Here is a 19,690-nt window from a genome sequence, read left to right as displayed (position 1 = left end):
ACAAAGCTCAAACGATCGCGTGCCAGATAGAGTCAGCAACGAAAGATGCTACATTGCTCTCATCGGCGAAACCAGTCACTACTGCATTAGTACAGGCTGTGGGTGCTACACAGGCTTGTTCTAGAAGGAAGCAAGGACTATGTTCAGGGAAATCCCTACCACGGAAACAGCAAGACCACAGAAAAAATACAAAAACTGACCATCAGCCACGTAAATGCTTCAGATGTGGATCGGGTAGGCACCTGGCGAATGACAAAAACTGTCCAGCTGCTTTAGTAAAATGCAACAACTGCGGGAAAAAGGGACATTTCGCCAAGGTCTGTAAATCTGCTGTACACGAAGTGAGGGAGGTGGTCATTCCAGAGCTAGCTGTGCTCTATGTAGGTGATGTTAAACATGTGGCAGCAACATATAATAAGATCACATGCACTGCTAATATAGAAGCACCTTCAGGAAACTCCCATGCTCTAACATTAATTGTTGATACTGGAGCTTCTGTGTCAATTCTTCCAGAAAGCTTATACAAACAGTACTTTGCTAATTGCACGCTCAAGGAACCTGAAGTGAAATTACTCACTTACGCTAGACAGGAGTTACCAGTGATTGGCTGTCTACCAGCTGTAGTTGACATCAAAGGTCAAAATCACAAAATTTCAACTTCATTCTACATTGTGAAAAGTGGATCACCATTATTAGGCTTAGATCTAATCAAAGCACTAAATGTCAACATTGTTGGGGGCAAAGTTGAGGATATTGAAGACCACATTGTGAATACGCCACCGGTGGCCAAGCGAAAATCTACAGTATATAATCTTGACTCTGCCCCGTCTTCCACATTTGAATGTGTGAGAGGCTTCATCCACAAGGTACAAGTGGACAAATCAGTGCAACCTGTCAGCCAAAAGTTAAGGCGTTTACCACTGAGTGTACGCAAAGAGGTGTCGGTAGAGATAAAACGATTACTTCAAGAGGGCATAATTGAACGCATAGATGCATCTGAATGGGTGAGTCCCCTTGTGGTCGCAAGGAAACGGAAAGGGGGTCTCCGACTCTGCGTTGACCTACGCGAACCAAATAAAAGTGTGATTATGGACTGTTACCCTCTTCCTCATATGGAGGATTTATTTGCTGAACTGGCAGGTGCTACATATTACAGCCAGATTGATCTGAGTTCAGCTTACCATCAGCTACCTCTACACCTCGAAAGCCGCAAGCTAACTGCTTTCATAACACATGATGGACTATTCCAATTTACACGTGTTCCTTTTGGCCTGGCATCAGCTCCATCTGCTTTTCAAAAAATGATGGAAACAATCCTGAAGGATCTTCCAGGTGTACAGAACTATCTAGATGATATTATAGTCTATGGCTCTTCAAAGGAAGTTCATGATGGGAATCTCAAAAATGCTGGCCTTCGGATTAATTCTGACAAAAGCTCGTTTAGTCAAACAAGCATTACGTTCCTAGGACACGTCATTTCTAAAGAGGGTTTACGCCCAAGTTCAGACCATCTAACTGATGCTCCGGTTCCCAAAGACATGGCAGCACTACGTTCCTTCCTGGGTTTAACATCCTGGTTCAGTAGATTTCTGTCTAATTATGCTACTCTAGTGGAACCACTGCGAGAGCTCGTCAGGGCAAACACACAAGCCGGGCTACAGTGGAATGAGGAAGCAGAGGAAAGCTTCAACAATCTGAAATCAATGCTTCTGAAAAGTCCTGCATTTTCCATCTACAACCCCAAATTACCAACTTTCGTTACCACAGATGCCTCAGATTAAGGCTTAGGAGCTGTGCTAACGCAGCTGCATAACGATAGTAGTGAACGCATTGTTGCATTTGCTTCACGCACATTGTCGACTGCGGAGAGGAAGTACTCCACCACTGAAAAAGAGGCTCTAGCTTGTGTCTGGGCAGTGGAGCGATGGAGAACTTATGTGTGGGGACAGAGGTTCACGTTACGTACCGACCACCAAGCTCTTACAACTCTCCTCAATACCAAAGGTATGAATAGGGCTGGTATGAGGATTGCAAGATGGTCAGCAAGACTCATGTGTTTTCAGTACGATGTGCAGTACCGCCCTGGTAGCCTCAATGTCATGGCTGATGCTCTCTCACGTGTTCCTCTCAATCACTCCAGCATAGACGAGGAGTTGGAACACGATTTATTCACAGAGATAGCAGAGATCTCACCACTCCTAGCGGCACTTTCACTGGCTGACTTCAAGGCAGAATGTGAAGATTGTCCTGAATTATCACAAGTACGGAAGGTCATTCACTCAAGATGGCCAAAAGTGAAAAAGGCTCTTCCTAGTGAGCTACAGCCATACTTCTTGGTGCGACATGAACTGGCTGTGGACACGCCATTGATCTTTCGAGGTACACGCCTGGTTGTACCTAAAGCCCTCAGAGACAGAATTGTGCACTTGGCGCACGAAGGTCATCAAGGGGTTGTTCGCACAAAGCAGCGCCTTAGAGAACTTTACTGGTGGCCGCGCATGGATGGACTAATACATGAGGTCATTTCGTCTTGCACAGTTTGTCAGTCATGTGACAAAACAGCCCATGCTGCTCCTGCACCAATGCAGCCTGTTGAATTTCCAGAAGGCCCGTTCCAGCATGTGGCTGTCGATATCGTGGGTCCGTTTGAACGTGGGGCTAATGACTGTAGATTTGCTATCACCCTGGTAGATTATTTCAGTAAATGGCCAGAAGTAGGTTTTTCGACAAATGCAAATACTGACACTGTCATTGCATTCCTGACTTCTATTTTTGCACGTGAAGGAAACCCTTGTGTCATTACTACAGACAATGGTTCACAGTTCGCGTCCTCTGTTTTTGCTGAGTTTTTGAGAGAACGGAACATCAAACACATTAGAGCAAGTGTTTACCATCCGCAGGCCAACGGTTCTGTGGAACGCTTTAACAGAGTTCTCAAGGACTGTATTCAAGCGGCGCAGATAACCCAACTACCATGGAAGCCTGCAGTGACTAACATGCTCCACAATTACCGAGCCACAGCTCATGCGACGACTGGTCAATCTCCTTTTCAACTTCTGAGAGGCAGGCCCATGCGAACGAAATTACACGTCCTACCACCAGCGGTAGATGAAGAGAGGTATGCTCGGGTCGCTGCCAGGGTGGCCTTACGACAGTCCAAGAGTAAGCGTTACACTGACAAGAGAAGAGGTGCACGACCTCCGAACCTCAAAGTGGGCGACAAGGTGCGAGTACGGAAGCCTTTTCATGTGGGAAAAGGAGAGCGGCAATACACTGAGCCCTTGTCTGTGCAACAGCAGACTGGATTAAGCACTTTTATACTGAGTGATGGTAGACGGTGGAATGCTTCACGTCTTTCTCGCTGCCCCGAGAACGCGGTGAGGTCATCAGAAGATGCTATAACGGAAGAAACTGTTACAGAGACTCTGAAAAGAGACAACACTCAGAGAGTGAGACAACCACCAACTTGGACTAAAGACTATGTGCTGACATAGTACCATTAAGAAGATATGTAAAGGGTGTAGGCGGATCGCTGCCCTGAAAAAAAAAGAGTTTGTCATTACTAAAAGCTTTAGTGAATGTTTCTGAATATGCTTATTGATAGGTTCAGTTATAACCGTTCTTATAGTGTATTAACATTCTTCAGTGAGTGGGTTCTACAAGAGCTATTTGTTCACAGTTATTACTTTGATTGTACAAGCCAGGAAAAGTTATGCCTGAGGTTTTCATGTTCTATGCAGTAGGTCATTACGGGAACGAAGCTCATAATGACATGGTAAATCTTTTATGAGTAACAGGGGAGATGTTGTGTTTGCATATCTATTTACAATAGTAATGATGTGTAATGCTATATACGGTCATGTAATACCCCTCCCCTCCTGTAGGGGGTGAGAAAAAGTTAGCGAGAGAAGGGTCCGTGGTGTGGTCGGAATGATGGAAGAATAAAAAAGTTAGTAGACTGGAAACTTGATCTCGAATTTATTTGATACCCAAACATAACATATATGTCCTCAAAAGAATAGATGGATCAGACCAGGGGTGCTCATTACGTCGATCGCGATCGACCGGTCGATCGCGAAGGAAGTGTCGGTCGATCGCGAAGGAATGTGCGTAGATCGCGTCACATAAAATAGTAGTAGATGAATCGCACATCTGCACTGACGGTTGTATTTTGATTGACATTCACGGTAGCCAATCTGCAATACACTCAACAAATTACGTTCGCCGCCACCCCGGTAGATCTTTCTGACTTGGTCATCTTATAAGTAGCTCGCAAGCTGAAAACTGTGGGCACCCCTGGATCAGACCTTATAGTTTCAGCACCACGGAGAGCTCCCATTCCGACTTCATTTTGGCACTGCAGATTGCGTCAGATTTCACTTATTTTAAGAACTTGACAACGTCGACATTAATATACTCTGGTTTCTGTTTTTCTACCCAACATATTATGAAACGTGTAGCACATTAATAACAAATTATTTATTCATAACCTCTAAAATCTAATTTTAAAATTAACGTAAAAGAAACAACCAGTTGCAAGACTCTTACAGGAACATGTTTTTAAGCACATTGATAAAATTCAACAACTTGTAGAATGTAAAATTAATATAAAGAATCATAGAAAACTGAATTATCTGTAAATGTATTGTAAATGTATGTCCCATTGTTTAACATATGTGTAAAATATCGTTCCATACTGAGACAGTTCATTAGTTGTCTTAAAAAACTGTATATGTCTACAAGCAAAATAAATTGATTGTAACATATTATGGATTCTGTCAGGCTTCAGTTTTATAAACAGAACAACATTGTAAAAGCGTTTCCTGTTTTCTCATTCAAATATTTTATCCAATATATCGTAATAGCAGGGAACATGCACTTTCTGATTAGTGACATGTAAGAATAACCACCATCTACAGTTGTAAACGATCAAACAGCAAAACTTCTCTAAATTCTGTAGAAGTTTCCAATGTACTGCAGAACAAAATCATGTTCTAGTGAAAAACATGTGTCACTCATCAATGATCATATAGCAACAAATTGTCACGGAACAGCTCTGGACCCTTCCCTGTGGGCGTGTCATATCGTCGTCTGCGTGCGGTTATGTCCATGTTTGTACTTCCGTGGGTGTGGATTGTTTGTGAGTGTGTTCGTTTGTTACACCTGTGCCTTGTCTCGAGGTCACGTGGGTCTGTGTAACTCACCTATATAATGTGCATTCGCGCAGTGTCCTGTGCTCGTCTTTGTCTAAAGCTACGTGTCTGCGTGAGTGTGATTTAGTGCTGCTCGCGCTCCATCCGGAGCTTATACGTCTATTTGTAATAAAAGTTATATGTTCACCGTAATCGTCTTGGTGCCTGCCTCCTGTGACGGGCAGGGTGAGCGAAAATAAATGGAAGCGATCACGCCAAGTCTCAGGGAAATAGGATGGTTTAATATGTAAAGTGTGCAAACCAAAACCCGTGAACTGATCCGAATTAACACTAGAAGTCCCAGAGAAGGGTCTTTCAACACTTCTACCATCGGAACCCAGAGAAGGGTCGAGAGAACTGAAGGATTTTAGCTAACACCCTATTATCAGCTGTAAGCAGGCACTTTTGTCCTGTAAATAAGGCCATTACTGGCGCACCACAGGAGGGGGCATGCTTCAGCTCACAACTAATTGTTGTTTTCCATTGAGTTTAGCCATTTAGTTTCTAGTTAGTTCTATTTAGTTTATTGTATTTTATAATATAAAGGTTATATATTGTATTTAGTTTAGTTTTATCTGAGCAACAAAGCACAAACAATAAATTATTTTTTTATATTTTAAATAGAAAATTAGAAATTTTATAGCCAGGTACATGTGAGCAATGACCAGAAGCATTTGTGTCTAAGTCAGGAGGACTGAGATTTCAGCATGAGAAACATACAAAAGAACAACTGTTATGTTTCCATGCTTTTTTATGTTCCATGCTTTTTATTATTGCCATAAAATTATACAAAAAATACAAGGAATAAAACAATTCCACACATATTTACAATAGGCTGCAGTGCAGGGCTGTGTGTGTGAGTGGCATGTCCTTCTTGTGTGACTAGCACTTCAACAGTCACTCAGCAGTCTGTCAGAACATGCCTGGCACTGCCAGGGTATCTCCCTGGTACATTTGCCACACGTGTATCTGTAGCAGTCGACACATCTCACATTTGCACAAATGTTCATGAGTGTTCTCATCAGAGCATTCACATACAACTATCTACCCAGTTTGCCAGTCCCTCATTTGGGGAGAAAGCTACAGTATTGTGGCTATTCCCACTTTAGTGACCCCATTTTGTTTCTCTTTCACTCAGACAATAAAATACTCCAATACAGTGAGGACATGCACCTAAGACGAAAATTTCAGACCCCTCCATGATTAAAAATTGTCTAAATTGTCTAAAGTGGGGAATAGCCACAATAGTGTAGCTTTCTCCCCAAATGAGGGAGTGGCGGACTGAGTGGATAATTGTATGTGAGTGCTCTGTTGAGAACATTTCAACTTTATTGTATATATTTCTAAACTTACATCATGTCCTCTGTAGCTGCTGCTCTCAGCCAGGCCCTCTGACTGCCTCTCTCACCTTATGCATGTCCCCTGCACAACAATGCAGCTGGGGGATGGGCAGACACACTCAGGACCAGCTTACACACTTTTGCATGACCTTTTTTGAGGTGGATCATCACAATTAATTTGGTCATTTTTTTCAAAAATTGTTATTTTGAACCCACTTATCTTTTTTAGAAGAAAAACATTACTAACATTACTACATTTCTACCTGAGCCTGCCAAAAGCCAGTGCTGAGGTATTTTGGATCATGAGGCCATGAGGCCATCCTTTGTCATGCAGCCACTTCTAGGTAGACGGGGGGATGGGTGATAGTGTGAGCTATGTTGATCCATTGACTCAGACGGAGAAGAAAAGACCCTTTCAGAGAAATCTGAACTTTAGCTATTTTGACCAATAATCATGTCACCTTTTGCAGTGAGAAAAAAATCCAAAATTAGTACAAAGGAGTTAGACTTGATATGTTTTGGAATTATAGTTCAAATAATGTCTGTCTTATAATAAAGAGAAAGATGACTGTAGCCACCTACATGTGGATGAAAATCCATGTCACCACACATTTCACTTACTCTGTTGACTGAGAAGCAAGGATAGCAAAGGTTTCCAGTACACAGCAGGCTTTGGACATGATCCTGGAGGGGCCGTGGGCGGGTGGGGTTCCCTGGTCTTTCTCTGCCTGCCTCTGGCCTCTGGGGCCTTGCTAATAAGTACATTATGTACATTTATCCTATGTTGCACTTACATAAACACACACACTCACACACACATACATCAGTCATTTGTGTTGTATGTCTTACTTTCTGCTCTTCATTTAGTAGCAGCAGTTGGTGAATCATTGCAGTGGTCATTTGAGCTGTTTTTTCTGCTCTTCTGTCTTTTCCCTTTTTACTTTCTCTCCCCTTCTTTTCTCTCCTCCTGTTTTCTCTCCTGTCCTGTATGGTTCACCTAACCCCAATTGTTTTTATCACTATGTACTGTATTATACAGAATTGTTTTCTTTTGATCCTTACATTTGAAAAGCCCATATGAAGCAATTTTTCAAGCCTAGGGTCACAAACGTCACACACAACACATTGTTAGTTTTCAGAGAGTAGTGAAAATCTGTAGTAGTGAAATCTCTTTTGGTAAGATTTCCTAAATTTCCTATTTTTGTTTGCTGGTTATGGCTGTATTTGGAAGAGACACACTGCAAAATCTTGATCTTGATAAGTTAAAATTGCTCAATAATATTATTCTATTTTAAGTAGCTGAGGGTTTTTTGTATACATTTATGTAAAAACATTTATACCTATTAGCAGTTTTTCAAAAGACAAAACTACTTAAAATAAGGTTAAAAATATCAGAGCCATTTTGACTAATCAATATGCCACCTATATGCCATTATAATTCAAATATTATGTTTGTGTCAATTTCACATTATTTCAACCTTTCACAAATCAAATCTCAAACATATGGTTCTGTAGATGAGGAGACTTCTTGCAAGAGATCTTGCACAGTCTCATATGGCAGCCAAGGAGGTGCAAGCTTTCAGCAGCAACCACCCATACCTGACACACGCCTCATTTACATAACACTGGAGGCAAGTTCAGCTCTTTTCCCCCCTGCTGATTCCTCAGGCAATGGGCACTTTTGCAAATGAATGGATGTTAATTGGAGCCACCAGAGGTGTCAGTTTGGACTAAGGTTCTTTGGACCCTCTTTAGGGACTTCAGGGGGGTGGTTGAAATTGCAGGGACTTCTAGTGTTAAGGATATAATAACCAGCAGTCAACCGGTACAAAGACAAGACATATATAGACGAACAAACGACCCTCAGGTGAGACGGATCGCGGGCTCCGCCCACCTGAGGGACGAACACAACGCCACACCCACAGGACAAGCTGCTGCTGTAGACGGGGGCGACCAGTAGGGGGCCGCCGTACCGTGACAGATCCCCCCTCCAAGCCGCACTCCCCTCCACCGGCTGTGCGGCCTACAGCAGCAGCACACAAAACAAAGGGGCAGGCAGGCAGGGACAAGGGACACACCCCCTGTAGTCCCGGAGCTGAAACACAAAACAAACACAGGTTAGCTCACCTACCTGGGTGGGACCCTGGACCGACTGGGCCGTCAACAAGACAAAACCACGCCCCGGTCGGTCACAGGGCCCTCACGCCCTAACCGGCCTTAAGCCGCATAGCCCCACAGGTGCGAGGACGGCGGGCCACGGCTCCGTGTCCGTCCGGGGTGTATGTGTGCAGGTTACCTCCCTGGGGCGTGGCTAAGTCACCTCCTGGACCTACCTCCTCCCGGAGCTGGCCCCTGCCTTCTGCTAGGGGCCACCCCAGCCTCCTGGGGAGTCAGCCCCAGCCGGAGCCTGACTTTACGAGGTGGACTCCTCCACCAAACCCAGGAGCGCCAGAGACCGAGGCCCAGAGCGCCCTTATCGCGGGCTGGGGAACAGCCCCCAAGGGCCTCCTGGTCACCCCGAGCAGGAGGGAGGGTCTCCATCTTCAGCAGGAGCTCTTCGGACCAGAGCCCTATCGTCCCCAAACATCCGGGGGCCCCAGCCCTCTAGGGAGGGGCTCTTTCCGACCGGGCTCCGGTCACCCCACGACATAAGGGGGCTCCTGCCAGTTGGAGACCCCCACAAGGTCCAGGACTGCCACGATCCACCGCCAGGGAGAAGCACCTGCACATAAAACACAAAATGCACACACACCCACTCACACCAACACAAAACACAGACGCGCACTGCCCTGATCCCCCTTACAATGGGGGAGGGGTCTCCGTCTTAGCAGGGGAGTTCCACCTGCTCAGGAGAACCCCCCACGTTCCTGGTCAGGGCCTCCCTTAGGAGCGACGCCCTCCGTGCCACTCCCCGTGGCACGGGACCATCACTGGTCCACCCCCACACACACACTCAAGGGGGAGGAGCATGTGTGGAATTACACACAACAGTTCACAAGCACGCTAGGACAAAAACACACAAAGACTAGACAAAAGCACGGTGGAAAACGGCAAACGGACAGGACACACACATGCGCGCTCTACACAAACAGTGGTGACGCGCCGCTCAAGTTCGCAGTCGCTCCCCACATAAAACACTAGACACACGGGGGAGCGAGGCGACCGTGACGAGCGGCGACAGCGTCACACACAACACATTCAACAATTAACACAAGCGAGCGACGCACAACGTTCCATACATCCGTTCACTGACACACACACACATGCACACACAAGTGACCACACAACACGAAGAGCCCGACCGGGGTCGATTGCCCTGGTCACCGCCGTGCTGCACACACACACAACGTTTCAGCACGGCGGGGCTCTTCAACAACAAACAAAACACCACGCAGACAAACACTTACCACGAGACATGACCACGAACGAAGGAAAAAGCAAAGGAGACTGGCGGCTTCCGAAGGTGGCTGGTTATTCTGTGACGGGCAGGGTGAGCGAAAATAAATGGAAGCGATCACGCCAAGTCTCAGGGAAATAGGATGGTTTAATATGTAAAGTGTGCAAACCAAAACCCGTGAACTGATCCGAATTAAGGATATAATAACCAGCAGTCAACCGGTACAAAGACAAGACATATATAGACGAACAAACGACCCTCAGGTGAGACGGATCGTGGGCTCCGCCCACCTGAGGGACGAACACAACGCCACACCCACAGGACAAGCTGCTGCTGTAGACGGGGGCGACCAGTAGGGGGCCGCCGTACCGTGACACCTCCTACACCTGGACGTTACACAAATAATATATTCAAGCTGCAATGAAAAATACACACCGTGTGTACACTACGGATGATTGGTGGAAACACTAAATGTTTAAATGAAAAATTCAAATTAACAAATATGTGAAATAAATGTAGTAATACTTCATATGTCCAAAGACATGCAGATCAGAAACACTGCACTTGTGCACTAAAAGGCACGAGGCTGATTGAAACATGGCAGTAAATGGTTAAAAGGTAGATTCAGGACTTTGTATTCATTAAAGACCCTCATTGCCCCAGCACATCACCACATTCCCACACAGTAAAAGGCTAGAAGTGCTAACAGTGCTGACAATGTTACCATGTGTACTTTAATCTGGGACGCATGACACAAACTAGCAAATAAGAAATTATGAGCCAATTAAATATAGTTGAAAACACAGGTCCAGTTTAAGAAAAACTGGTCTGAAATAACTACAACCATGAATGTACATCAAACACACTACCCTCAGACAGATCTACATGCTAGGACAACTCTATTCCCATTAACATTAATGATGGATTTAGCCAGGAACAATAATACAGTCATTCTAAATATACTGTATAACATGATATCAAATGAAGATAGAAACCAAGTTGACTGGTATTACATAAAACTGACTTGCTGGCATAATAGTCAGCAAAAATGAACAACAATCTGTCTTCTAGCTTTCTCAAATGATCAAGAGACATCAACTGAAAGCTGAGTGGGGCATAATGAAAGGGATTTAGAGAAAATGTATAGGCTAAAAATTAAACTGTGTATGGTCTATAAAAATCCATCAGCCAGTAGAGACAGAAGTCTTTTCTGAATCATGCCCAAACCCAACTGTGCATAAATATGAACTGCAGGCACAGAAACAAAGAACTACATTATCTCAAAAATTATTTGTGTTCCCAATCATTAGCAACCAAAATCATACTAAACAATGATCAGCCACAGTAGCAAAGTACAAACATAGCAACAGCTCCCACAGAAACACTCACAGAGTTCTCTCACAAGACACAGAGAAATTCAGTGTCACGACTATATTACCTAATAGATAATAGAAAATATTTTCATAATTGCACATCATGCAAATAAGGTAAATAAATAAAAACAAGTGGTGAAAGCCTTATTGCACTAAAGTTTACACTAAAGTTGCAGTTACACTTGTCAAACACGAAGACAACAGGGAATTCACTGTCTATAATTCAGCAAGGACTTACCTCTGGATCTGATGAACCAACAATGAAAGAATTCTCTTCAAATGGATCATTTTGATTTTGAATCCGGTTGAGAGTCTGAACTGAGGGCAGCGTGTTGTCATTATAAGATGTGACGAACTTGAAGTCACTGGTGCGTGAGCCTGTTGTCAGATACGTGTCATAATTGTAAGAACTGCGGAGAGTTCCAGCTCCCTCCACCTCAGCATAGTTGGGAGGGAGATACGCACTGGGAATGGTGACTGCTCCATCAAACAACAGTCTGGGCTTTCTCCTGTGACAAAACCTCACAGCCACCATCAGAATGATGAACGTCAGGAAGAAGGTGGACACAGAAACCAGTGCGATGATCAAATACGATGTTAGTTTGGAGTTGCTCTCCTCATAAGTCATGTCTTTAAGTTCAGGAACTTCAGCCAGGTTGTCAGAAATAAGTAAATATACAGAGCAGGTAGCAGAGAGAGGGGGCTGTCCATTATCTTTCACTGAGATAATGAGGTTCTGCTTCATGCTGTCAGATTCAGTAATGTCCCTCAGGGCTCTGATCTCTCCACTATGGAGACCAATGGAGAAAAGTCCTGGATCAGTAGACTTCACAATCTGATACGACAGCCACGCGTTCTGTCCAGAGTCAGCATCCACAGCGATCACCTTGGAGACCAGAGAGCCTGAGAGAGCAGCTTTAGGGACCATCTCAGTCATTAAAGACTTTCCCTCTGCAGCAGGGTATAATATCTGTGGAGAGTTATCATTCTCATCTGTTATGAACACACTCACAGTCACGTTACTGCTGAGTGGAGGAGAGCCATTGTCTCTGGCTACAACCTGGACATTGAAGTTTCTAAACTGCTCATAGTCAAATGACCTCACAGCATGGATCACCCCCGTATCTGCATTAATGGATATAAATGAGGACACTGGGACACCGTTGACCTCACTGGGCACCAGAGAATACAGTACTGTGCCATTCTGCCTCCAGTCTGGGTCTCCTGCACTAACAGAACACACAGAGGTGCCTGGTTTGTTGTTTTCTATCACATAAGCACTGTAGGATTGTTCTCCAAATACAGGGGCGTTGTCATTTACGTCCGATACTGTAAAATGAATTGTCTTGGAGGAGGATAATGGAGGAGATCCTCCATCAGTGGCAGTGATAGTTATATTGTAATCAGACTCTCTCTCTCGATCCAGCAGATTTGTTGTTACCAGAGAGAAATAGTTTTTAATTGATGGGTTCAATTTAAAAGGAACATTTTGTTGAATGGAGCATCTGATCTGTCGATTATCTCCTGAGTCTTTATCCTGGACATTAATAATGGCCACTTCAGTTCCCACAATGGCGTTCTCAGGTAAAGGATTGTTCAGAGATGTAGTAATGATTTTTGGAGCATTATCATTTACATCAATGATTTCTATAACAACATTCGCTGTGGATGCTAAACCAGATCCATCTTTTGCCTGCACTCTTATTTCGTAATATCTTTCCTCCTCGTAGTCGATAGGTCCGTTAACTTTAATTTGTCCAGTGAGTTTATCAATAGTGAATAATTGTGCTCCACTACCAGCAGTGCGACTGAATTCATAAGTTACTGCTCCATTCGCTCCTTCATCAGCGTCTGATGCGCTCACAGTAACTACTTCTGTACCCAACGGTGCGTTTTCAGCCAGAGCGACTTTATATACCGCCTGAGTAAATACCGGAACATTATCGTTAGCGTCCAGTACAGTGACGTGTATAATAGCAGACCCCGATCTCTGAGGAGTCCCTCCATCAACTGCGGTAAAAATCAAATTAATTTCCTTCTGTTCTTCACGATCCAGCTCTTTATTTAATACAAGTTCAGCATATTTGCCTCCGTTCTTGTTATCATGTACAGACAAAACAAAATGATCATTCTTCTGGAGCGAATAGCCTTTAATTCCGTTTTGATCGGTATCAGAATCGTGAGCTTCATCTAAAAGGAAGCGCTGCCCTTTTGAAGCGGATTCGCGAATTTCGAAAGTTATGCGCTCGTTTGAAAATTCTGGCGCATTATCATTAACATCGTCAATATTCAGTGAAATACGGTGAACCTCTAAAGGATTTGCCAACACAAGCTCATAATTCAACATGCAAGTCATTCTAGAACCACAAAGCCTCTCTCTGTCGATTGTGTCTGCTACGATCAAATCTCCAGTATTCAAGTTAATGTCAGTATACCGTTTCCCGCTGTCCTCCGTGTTTATTTGGACCTTACGTGCTGATAATCGCTGAGAATCGAGTCCAAGATCTTTAGCAATATTCCCGATTACATACTGGCGTTTGGTTTCCTCTGGAACTGTATAGCTCAGATCTCCTCGGGCGGTACGCAAATCACAGAACAATAACGCTAAGAGCAGAGAAGATAACGGAGCTGAAAGCTTCGTACATCCCATATTGTCAGATTTGAAATGCTGACCTCTTGATTAATTCCACTTATCGTTGTTAATATCGTCTCTCAATATTTCAAATGAGAACGTTTTCGCGTGAGAAAATACCACGTTACTCCATTTTGTCTAGCGATTGGTCTTGCACTCATACAACGTGCGACTGAATATTTAAGAAATGGGCAGGCAGGTTCGGCTGAACTGAAGGTGAACAGCGACGCTCTGAGTATTTTAGGTTTACTACAAGTACCGCAAATTCAGTGCGTCAAAATACTTTAGTGAGACGAGCATGTTCTATAAACTACTTAAATATTTCCTCTCGATTGTGAAGGTAACGGGTATAAGATCAACTGCTATTCATGACAAGTGCAGATGTCATTAGAATGATTAACGTTGATTTCCGCATTTGGTTTATGTCTATCTGTACTTACAATATGAGCGTTGTGAACCCTTACGGTGCTGAAGACCGCTATAGTAATAGCATATGGACTCAAGAGGGAAATTATTGCTCAATTCATAACAAGTAGGGAAATATATTACTATTTTCACCGTTGAATTCTGATGTCACAATTCACTGAACAAACGTTACCACCGACAAACAACTGACAAGTTCAAAGATCTCAAAAGAAGAGGCAGTTTAACACACGGTTATAATATTCGCCACTATGTGTATAAATTAAGATGAAAATAGGAATCACATCGAATAACGTTGTAATGTTCAGTGTATCTATGCCGGTGTTTACAGTTCTATATTTCTGCACAATATGGCATTGCATAATAAAAGGGTTCGTGTTCAGTTGCCTTAAAGTACTATATGCCCACAAAAGAATAGATGGATCGTAAACTATTATTTCAGCACCACGGAAAGCTCCCAGTGCGGTTTCATTTTGGCACTGAAGTTTATCTCAGATTTCACTATATTAAGATCTTGGCAGCGCTGACTTTAACACGCTTTTGTTTCCCTGCTCAATATATAAAATTTGTCCTAATAGAAGGTTACATGCAGTTGATTACAGTTACGATACAATGACAAACACCAGCAAAAGATGTAAAAAAAAAAAAATTAAACCAACACAAAAAAACCCATCCGCGATACCATTCCTAGTTCCACAGGTTTTACCAATTTACTGATGAAAAACGAAAAAATCTGCTAGGGAAAAAAGCTTTGGATTCAAAATGTCATGCCAAAAAAAAAAAGAATATAAATTTGCAATATAAAATATAAACCCTTTTGAGACAATGGAAAAACGGGCTGTAATAACATTACATGTTTAAATAATTACATCAAAGATGTCACGGTTACAGCTCTGGACCCCTCCTTGTGGGCGTGTTATGTTGTCTGCGTGCAGTTATGTCCATGTTTGTAGTTCCGTAGGTGTGGGTTGTTTGTGACCATGTTCGTTAGTCTCACCTGTGCCTTGTCTCGTGATCACTGGGGAATGTGTTCAGCACCTATTTAATGTGTGATCGCGCAATGTCTCATGCTCATCTTTGTCTAAAGTTCATGCCTGAGTAAGTGTCTGTTGGAAGTGCTTGCACTGCCGCACTGAGCTTCACAATAAGTGTTCATTAAAGTTGTATGTTGCACCATTTCTTCGATTGCCGTGCCTGCCTCCTCCGCATGTCACAAAAGACAAGACTATTCACTATATCTGAGATCAATGTAGTTAAAATTTACAAATTTAAAGTAATACAATTGCAGCTTTGTACAATAAGGCATTAAGTTGTGTTGAACAAAATAGTAAGCTGATAAACATTTGAGTCAGCAATTTGAATTACTATATCATAAAAATCCACACTGCCACAACAAATTCAAATATCTGCACACAGCACCATAAACAGAATTAGATAACAGTGATTAATTTCTTGCCAGAGACACTTTGTTTTGAGACTTATCAAGTAGCAATTCAGCAATTAGGAGCCAACTAGATGTAAAGCACTTACATTTACATTTATGGCATTTAAGCATTTTTTAACAAAATGAGGTTAAGTAGAACTGTGCTGAAATGCCCAGAGCCATAAATGTGCATCAAACCCATGACCCACAGACAGAGCCAAATGCTAAGACAGCTTCCTTACCAGTAACATTAATAATGGATTTAGCCACAAACAATAATAAAATAATTCCTGTGTATGAACTGACAGAATTTGTTATAAACTTATGTGTAAATGTGATTTATGTAATGAATATTTGTAGCTGACTGTAAATGTCTGGAACAACGACAACATCTTGAACAGCAAGATGTTCAAAACGTCTTTCTCAGTTGGGTTATAATGAACAATTAAATGGAAAAACCCAAGATAAAGAAGCCATACATGTCACATCCCTGATCCCTAAACAACTGACAGACTACTTTGCATAGAATGAAACAATGAAAGGGATTTACAGAAAATATTTAGGCTAAAACCTAAAGGGTAAAAATATGCATCAATTAGAAGAAACAAGCCATTAGTGAATCATGCTGAAATCCCTTTCTATACTAAAAAAATTATATAAAATCTGAGTAAATTTAAAAAAACTAAAATCTTAAAAACCACCTTTGTTCCCAACAATTAGCACCCAATATCGTACTGAACAATGACGAGCCACTGAAGCAAAGTACAAACACAGCAACAGCTTCCACAGAAACCTTCAGAGAGCTCTCTCACAAGAAAACAGAAATTCTGTATCACTACATTAACTAATAGAGAATAGAAAATGGTTTCATGATTGCACAATGTAAATGTGAAAATCATTGAAATAATGTAAATAAATAAAAACAAGTGGTGAAACCCTTATCCCACCAAAATGTACACTAAAGTTGCAGTTACACTTGTCAAACGCAAAGAAAATAGGCAATTTACTGTCTATAATTCAGCAAGGGCTTACCTCTGAATCTGATGAAGCAACAATGAAAGAATTCTCTTCAAATGGATCATTCTGATTTTGAATCTTGTTGAGAGTCTGAGCTGAGGGCAGCGTGTTGTCATTATAAGATGTGATGAACTTGAAGTCACTGGTGCGTGAGCCTGTTGTCAGATACGTGTCATAATTGTAAGAACTGCGGAGAGTTCCAGCTCCCTCCACCTCTGCATAGTTGGGAGGGAGATACGCACTGGGAATGGTGACTGCTCCATCAAACAACAGTCTGGGCTTTCTCCTGTGACAAAACCTCACAGCCACCATCAGAATGATGAACGTCAGGAAGAAGGTGGACACAGAAACCAGTGCGATAATCAAATACGATGTTAGTTTGGAGTTGCTCTCCTCATAAGTCATGTCTTTAAGTTCAGGAACTTCAGCCAGGTTGTCAGAAATAAGTAAATATACAGAGCAGGTAGCAGAGAGAGGGGGCTGTCCATTATCTTTCACTGAGATAATGAGGTTCTGCTTCATGCTGTCAGATTCAGTAATGTCCCTCAGTGCTCTGATCTCTCCACTATGGAGACCAATGGAGAAAATTCCTGGATCAGTAGACTTCACAATCTGATACGACAGCCACGCGTTCTGTCCAGAGTCAGCATCCACAGCGATCACCTTGGAGACCAGAGAGCCTGAGAGAGCAGCTTTAGGGACCATCTCAGTCATTAAAGACTTTCCCTCTGGAGCAGGGTATAATATCTGTGGAGAGTTATCATTCTCATCTGTTATGAACACACTCACAGTCACGTTGCTGCTGAGTGGAGGAGAGCCATTGTCTCTGGCTACAACCTGGACATTGAAGTTTCTGAACTGCTCATAGTCAAATGACCTCACAGCATGGATCACCCCCGTATCTGCATTAATGGATATAAATGAGGACACTGGGACACCGTTGACCTCACTGGGCACCAGAGAATACAGTACTGTGCCATTCTGCCTCCAGTCTGGGTCTCCTGCACGAACAGAACACACAGAGGTGCCTGGTTTGTTGTTTTCTATCACATATGCACCATATGTCTGCAGTACAAATGCAGGAGCATTGTCATTTATATCTCCGACTTGGATCCTCATAGTAGTAGTGGAGAACAGGGTAGGGGTCCCTCCATCAGAGGCCATTATTGTAACATTATATTCCGCGATTTGCTCGCGATCAAGCAAGGTGGTAGTTACTAAAGTGAAATAGTTTTTAATTGAGTGTTGTAACTTAAATGGCAAGTTCATCGGAATAGAACAGCTGACTCGGCTGTTTTCTCCAGAATCTTGGTCTTTCACATTTAAAATGGCAACTTCTGAGCCAACTACAATGTTCTCAGGAACTGGGTTTATTAAAGATTTCACCGTTATTACCGGCGCATTGTCATTAACGTCGGCTATTTCAATTTGGACTTTGCAGTGGCCGGTCTGTCCGCCCCCATCTTCCGCTTGTATTTCTATCTCATATGAAGAGGCTCTTTCGTGGTCTAGGTTTCCTGTAACTGAAATTTCACCACTGTTTTCGTCAATGTGAAATAGATTATGGGTACTGTCCGAAAGGTGATTCATATAGTACGTTATTTGTCCATTTGCGCCTTCATCCATGTCAGTCGCAAGTATTTTGATAACGGATGTTCCGGGCGCAGAATTTTCGAACAACCTTGTCCTGTACAGAGGCTGTGAGAACCGTGGGGCATTGTCATTGACATCTTGAACAAACACTTGGATGGCAACCGTACCGGAACGAGGAGAGTTCCCTCCGTCCACGGCGGTCAGTAGCAAAGAAAATTCCCCTTCTATTTCACGATCGAGGTTACTTTTCAATACAATATCCACATACCTGTCTTTACTCGATCTTGCGTCTACAGAGAAGTGTTCGTTTGGACTGAGAATGTAACTCTGAACGGAATTTATTCCAACGTCCAGATCTCGGGCACGAGCTATTTGAAATTTACTCCCGGTCGATACTGTCTCGCTGATCTCGAGCTTGATTGTATCTTTCGGGAAGGCAGGCGTGTTGTCGTTGACATCCTGTACCTCTAAAATAACGTTGTGAAGCTGGAGAGGATTTTCAAGAATAAATTCAAAATGTAAAAAACATGGAGTCGTGGTTCCACAGAGTGCTTCTCGGTCGATCCTCTCCAAGACAAATATATTCCCAGATTCCAGGTCTATTCCACAATAACGTTTTTCACCTTGATAATCCAGTCTCGCCTTGCGATAACGCAGACCTTTAGAATCCACACTGAGATCTTTGCTTAGGTTTCCAATAATGTATTTAGTCTTTGTCTCCTCAAAGACAGAATATCGAATCTCTTCGACAGCGACCCGAATAAGAAATGAAAAAAATACAATAGCCCAAAATAGCCGTTGGCATGGCAAAGATGATATCGTATTCATCATATTTCTCGATCTAGACAAAAACTTTGAGAGATTATTTCGCAACAAATATTTCCGCCAATATATCCTATAACGGTCATGTGTGGATAGACTCCTGTTTTTGTTCAGATAAGAAATAATCATTGTGACGACAAGACGGGTGATGGCGCATACAATGGGCGTGTTTGTAGAATGTAGAATTGGTGAAGAGCGACACGGCGAGGAAAAACAACAACGTAACACGGACCTACACAATTGTCTCCCTCTCCCTCTCTCAATATATCACTAATATATTACTCGTTTTAAAGTATTTTTAAAACTTATAAAAACTTATATATATATATATATATATAAACACATTTTTAAATAGTAAACGAGCTAATCGGTCATACTACAAGAAAAGAATTGCCAAGAACGTAATCACTCACACATGACAAGCGCTAAAGCGTTGATTTCAACACATAAATTAAAAGCGCATATTTTTACATAATAA

The 19,690-nt window shown here is 42.7% G+C and overlaps 2 protein-coding genes across 2 annotated transcripts; both read right to left on the bottom strand.

Annotated features, from left to right (window-relative positions):
• Positions 1-11,525: 11,525 nt before the first annotated feature.
• On the bottom strand, positions 11,526-14,096 carry LOC143526161 (protocadherin beta-7-like). Its single transcript, XM_077020810.1, has one exon. The coding sequence runs from the start codon at positions 13,950-13,952 to the stop codon at positions 11,526-11,528; it is 2,427 nt and encodes an 808-aa protein (XP_076876925.1). The 5' UTR covers positions 13,953-14,096.
• A 2,400-nt stretch (positions 14,097-16,496) lies between these two features.
• Positions 16,497-19,309, bottom strand: LOC143526160 (protocadherin beta-15-like). Its single transcript, XM_077020809.1, has 2 exons — positions 16,813-19,309; positions 16,497-16,532 (listed from the first exon to the last, which is right to left on the bottom strand). The coding sequence occupies exons 1-2, from the start codon at positions 19,219-19,221 to the stop codon at positions 16,497-16,499; spliced, it is 2,445 nt and encodes an 814-aa protein (XP_076876924.1). The 5' UTR covers positions 19,222-19,309.
• Between the last annotated feature and the right edge of the window lie 381 nt (positions 19,310-19,690).

This window comes from Brachyhypopomus gauderio, chromosome 10 (genome assembly GCF_052324685.1).
Source record: "Brachyhypopomus gauderio isolate BG-103 chromosome 10, BGAUD_0.2, whole genome shotgun sequence".
Lineage (NCBI taxonomy): Eukaryota > Metazoa > Chordata > Actinopteri > Gymnotiformes > Hypopomidae > Brachyhypopomus > Brachyhypopomus gauderio.
This window is presented reverse-complemented; position numbering and strand designations above follow the sequence as displayed.